Source organism: Sphaeroforma arctica, assembly GCF_001186125.1.
Source record: "Sphaeroforma arctica JP610 unplaced genomic scaffold supercont1.949, whole genome shotgun sequence".
NCBI classification, from domain to species: domain Eukaryota; class Ichthyosporea; order Ichthyophonida; genus Sphaeroforma; species Sphaeroforma arctica.
The window spans coordinates 13388-19263 of NW_014039609.1; the positions used below are offsets into that span (position 1 = coordinate 13388).

The 5876-nt window shown below is 39.0% G+C and overlaps 1 protein-coding gene across 1 annotated transcript; it reads right to left on the reverse strand.

The window, feature by feature from the left end:
* Positions 1-1085: 1085 nt before the first annotated feature.
* SARC_09394 (hypothetical protein) lies at positions 1086-3890 on the reverse strand (the record flags this gene model as incomplete). The annotated part of the gene is made up of 3 exons (XM_014296593.1): positions 1086-1316; positions 2370-3288; positions 3777-3890. 3 exons carry the CDS (start codon positions 3888-3890, stop codon positions 1114-1116), a joined length of 1236 nt encoding a protein of 411 aa, XP_014152068.1. The 3' UTR covers positions 1086-1113.
* Positions 3891-5876: the final 1986 nt, after the last annotated feature.

Below are 5876 nucleotides of genomic sequence, written 5' to 3' on the forward strand. Positions count from 1 at the left end.
ATATGCAACTTGTGTTTATGTATTTTGTGTTAAAATAATATAGAAACACTTACGCGCACACCTGAACACACACATATATATATATATATTTATTTATTTATATATGTATGTATGTATGTATGTATATATATGTTGATATCTTCTGTCAGTATCTATACATGTTTTATTGTATGTACTTGTTTGAAGGTAGTAAGTGTATCCACCCTTGTGATGTTCAGCACTGTCTATTCCAATGTAACAACTTATAGAACCCAAAGCAACGCTAAGCACTCGTCTGCCCTTTGCAATTGCCAGACTGTTCCATACTATCGTGTATGATCGGAGTCAACTGACGTGGATTTGATTTGAATACCGCGCTGCCCGCAACAGTCATATTAGTCCCCGAATTTTGCGTATAGCGCCATTCGTCTTCCTCGATAGTTTTATTTTAGATGGCTATCCCATTATGTATTCATTTTTGTGTGTGATTAAGTTGATATTTGCTGCAATAAGAACATATAAGTCGTCCTGCGTGTTAATGTGATTCTGTTTTGAGTGTGGGCAATATCACGGGGTAGGTGGGGTTTGGTTGGAGTGTCATGAGTACTAGTTTCGCCATACTATACGCACCATGTCGTCGTGCTTTCACTTGATTGCCGTTGCTCTGCTCTGACAATTGATACATAGCGATGTGCGGACAATATCTGCTTGATTGTGCTCCTCTCACCGTTAGGAACCAGATCGATGCACTGTATCATGTATAGTATCTTGTCCGTGCAATCATTTTAAATTCAAATTGTCGATGAGGAGTCTCACTTATAACAAGTCCCTGTAAATGACCCGTTCGCTTGTGAGTACCCAAGCTTCTTCACAGCGAGAGTTCTGGATGTCAGAGTCCGGGCAGTATTTACGGTTCTGTCGAACGCTTCAATACGTGAACATACCAATCATCAGTCATTCCATCTTTAACAACACTGTGTGTCTGCCCACGGACGGCATAGCCAACATTGATTCAGTCAGTACGCAAACAGCAAGTCTGGTGACCTTGGCATGTGGTGAGGTATAATCCTCATTCTATATAAAGCTTCAACCCTTTGCAGTCGAAACCGAAGCGATGTAAAGTCAAGTGCACGTTTACACAATGACAGTATGTTGATCATTTGAGAGACGCTTTACATCCAAGTTGGAGCCCTGGGATAAATTAGAAACTGTACGCTGTGCCGGGCTGGTCTGTGTTTGCACGCACGCTACTGTTGTTGTTACCCTTACTTGTGGCGAGGAACTTCCTGTGGAGGGACTGAAAGTCACCTCGCGCTCGAATCGGGGATCCAGTTTGTCTGTGTATTTGGAAAGAGAATGTGAGTTGGACTTTGTCGACGTTACGTTCATGAAAATTAAGGTAATACTTCCGCGTGTAGTGGGAAGCGAGTATGAACCTGGAGAGGTGCAATATATAGATTTGATAAAACAATATTTGACACTGATGTGTTTTACATGAATTGCAAGTTCCTTGTACCAACTTCGAACACCCGCGAAATAGGAACTATGCAAATATCTTTAATACAGTGCGCATCCAAAGCCCTGGATTTCGTAAAGCACGTGCTAAGTTGTTCTCATATCTGTACAATATGCTTTTAATCACGCAACCACACATACACAAATAACATGGGTGAACAGATATACATGATCACATCTGTGCCTGTTGGTACAATATTAGCTTAGGCTTATTGATTCGCTCATATTATAATGTTGTCCAACTTAACAATTCAAGAACATGTTTATTAGCCTGCTCATCACATATGTTCAGTATCTGGTCACAGAGAGTACATACAAGAATAAGGCACGTATGAATACATATCTATATTTTCATAAAAGTTACAAATTTGTACAAGTTTCAGCTGTACAGTCGATTTCACTGAGAATATATACGTACATTTGATACTATATTCATACGAAGCTTTGAGTAATGAAATCATATGTGGACATTCGGAAATACCCATATAAATATGTACACATACACATGCCCTTTTCTTTATGTCTAAGGCCATATATACAAGGCCATATATACAATCATACGAGTGTCATCACAGCTAGAAATATGAAGTTATGTCCAGATTGAAACATATTACGAGTTCGTAACAGACAGGTACACGTTACAAATGGTAATCGGCTGATATGCATCGGGATTAGCCCGTGGTTGGTTTGCTGATGTGCATGTAGTTCTTGGCACATAATACTTCGCAATATATATCCTACATATTCAAATGTTCATTCTTTAGCGTAAGCTTAATTACTCGCATGTAGCTAGTAACATCGCACATGTGCATACAGAAAACGCACTGAATATATGTAGGACGAAATATATATATCCGGAGATAGATCAAACTTACATCGTATAAAGTAGAACAGCGAAAGGTACGAGTCCAGCAGGAATAAGACCATAAGCGCAAGAACCATAAAGCTCTGCACGATGAATGCTGGCAATTGCCAGATTCCCCAGCTGTGTAAGATAATCACTGTCACGGTATTGATGGCAAGTAAGCGTCGGATCTGATGGAAATCGGAAAATTGAGCACTAGCGTGTCGTGATTGATAAGCATACTTAATCCAAGCAAAATTGCAAATAGCGTGCGCCACGGCCATCGGAGCATGATGAATTCGAAGGTTCAACATCAGGACAGATACCAAGCTTGCAATCGTGGTAACTATGTACATGGCTCCTATACACAGAACCGTGTTTCTGTACGTGTTCTTTGGAGTTTGGCTCAGATTGGGGTTACAAAACAGATATACCATCTGACGTTGTCGTCCCACGACTGCAGAGAAATAGAGAAATGTGGTCAGGTTTAAACAGATGTCCATTCCCGCCCTTCCCAGATTGGTAGGGGTGAAGATTCCTGTATCCGTCAGAACGTATGCACAAAATACTGGGATGCTTACAATATTCGAAGCAAGTACTTGTGCGATAAACACCCGACCCCTGTTCAACACCACCGGATGTTTACGCAAACGATACGCAACAATCCCAGACCAGAGAGTCACAAGTAGACTAAGCGACGCGGCGATCGATACGAGCGTGACAGCGACAGCATCCTTGCGTGCCCAACCTTTGATTGTGGCTGTATACAATACTAGTCCGCTTGATAGGTATATACTAAAAACGATGGGGAAGATAATTGTCCAAAAGAGACGCTTGGCAAAGGGTGTGTATCCCTCCCACGTTGCTGTTTTTCCTGTTTTCCTTGAAGCCGTCTTTGTTTGTGTCGATGTTTCCTTAGCAGATATTGTCGCGCCTCCAGTGGACAAGAACTGATGTGTTTTCATGTATGAGTGACTGTCATTTAGTTATGTTAAGCACACACTTGGTCGCAATATCTTCATGAAAGTGTAAATAACCCTCTAGACTGATCTAACTTTGACATATCTTATAGTAAGTGGTGTATGCGTAGGTATGCGCCCTGGGTACAAATACGTATATAGTAGATACGCGGTCCGGACTATAAGTCGTTCTACACGCACACCCACTTAAGTATTTAAACGTAAACGGTTTATTTGCTTGTGTTGAAGTGCAATATTATGGTATAGTAAACATGCATGAGCGCGGGTATACGGAATATGACACACAAAATATATCTTGGCATCTGATACAAGGCACGACATGTTGGGTACTATACTATATATTTATGATGATTGACGTTCGTACCGCAATTGCAGGTTGCACACTTACGACGGAATTGAATGTAACCTGGCGTCTGAATTTAAAAGCAAAGATTTCAGCTTTGTCCACAATGACATACCATGACCGAAGTGAAATCAACAGGCCCGGGTGTGCCCAAATCAATATCTGTGTCTGTGTCTAAGGGCGGATCTTCCGGGCGTTGTTTAAGGTTTACATTTTGTGAACACTCCATTCCAACGTCATGTTCGTACTTAATCGTGATGGCGTCACAACAAATGTCACTCGTGGTTTTCCCATATGGTTTGGGTTTGCACGAAAGCTTCGATTTTTTTTGTCATGACTGCGTAGCTGAATATGGATTATAATACCTACATAGCAGACTTCAATATGAACTCAAAAGTGGCAAGAAGAACCGAGTGCTTGATCTGTTATATACCAAATACATATCTAGCCTCCTGAAAAAAAAAGAATACAAAAAACAAAAAAGCAATATTTATTTTGAAAAAATATATATTTTTGTACTCTTTTGTTTAGGGTTTACTAAACCCTATAACCCTCTTTTGTTCACCCGGTCACAATTTTTGTTTTTAAAAAACAACCTAAGCCTTGTGTTATGTTTTGTGTTTTAGTAAAAAAGTTGTTCTTTTTTTTAAAAATATATACATACTGTAAAGTCTATGTTTACATACACCTCTTGATTTCTGTTTTTCTTTAAACTGCTCTTTTGTTTTAAAAAATACATTAAAAACATCTAGTATTTTCTTGGATTTTTATATCACCAGTCCACATTGCGAACTCGGAGATTCTCCGAGGTAGGTATTTTCAATACAATTTGTACCAGGAGTAAATATTTTGACATGCACTAACGGTACAAAGCCTCAGGAGATGATGAGTCATAAATTAAGTCGGAGATTCTCCGACTTCTCAATTCTTAATTTGAAATACTATTTCAAGACTATATTTTGGCAAATTTATTTATTTTATTCTCTTCTGGTCAATTTTTTTATTTAGATTCAGAATTTTTTATGATTTTAATTTTGGTCTTGACTAATGCAACAGATCCGTTTTAGAAATTATCTTGATTTTGCAATATACAAGTGAAATGAGGTGATTTAAGACGTCTTTTAAAAAGGTAGAGAACTAGTAAATAGGCCTACCGAAAAACTGTCTTAAGGAGCTATAGACAGTTTTCCTTTTTCTTGAAATCGCGTGCGAAACATATTAGAAAATCCTACTGCTAAGGATCATGGCACTCGGCCCATTTTAAGGCCCGATTTAGGTCGGAGAATCTCCGGATTTCAAAAAAATATTTTTCGGTAAAAATTTTGTAACTCGGAGAGTCTCCGGGTTCAAGGTGGACTGGTGATATCTCTGATATGGGGTATAAGTCGCATAAGCTAAATATAGAAAACACAAAACTTCTACCCTTGAAATTGTCAGTATGTTGTAGGGATAATACTATTTATTTCAAGAGATAGGGCTACTCATAGTGTGTCATCACTTTTGTCAGTTTTTGTCAGTCAACAATCGAGCATTTGTGCTTCAAAATCGTTAATGGTGCTCATAAATTTTAAAAATCTGGATACCTGTGGGCTGTGGCTCCTGTATGTAGTTATGTAAATACACATGATTTAGAAAAAATTATAACTGTAAACCGGCAGAAGCCATACTCAAAACCACCTTGAAATGCTCCTTCTAATTTTGCTTTAAAACAATTGTTTCTAAAACAAATGTGGGAGCCTACGCCCTACTATGGAGACTACACACTCCATACAAATACCATAGGACTCTGGAGTCTGGGACTGGAACTTTGGAAGTCTGCAACTCTGCATTCCTTTTTACAAACCCCACGCTTGAGAGTAACATTGAACAAAATTAACATTACAGTGGTAGTCTATACTCTACAATACTCTATATTTACAATAAATAAAACACCGCTGACGTAGGTTGGAAACTAAAAGATCTGAAAAGAGGGGGTTATAATATTTTTAATATTTTTGTGTTTTCGTACCCATATTTGTCTCGCTAAAGCGAGCCCCAGGATGGTTAAACTGCATCTTCAATTTCGGTTCACGTTTGGGTCCAGATTTCCAATTTCTTTTTGGTTGTTGTTGGGAGGGGGGGGATGGGGGGGGGGGTTTCGACTGTTCGTTTCCTTTTACGTTAATTTTTAATTTTGGGTTTTCGTACCCTTGTTTCTTTTAGGAATGCGCGCCTC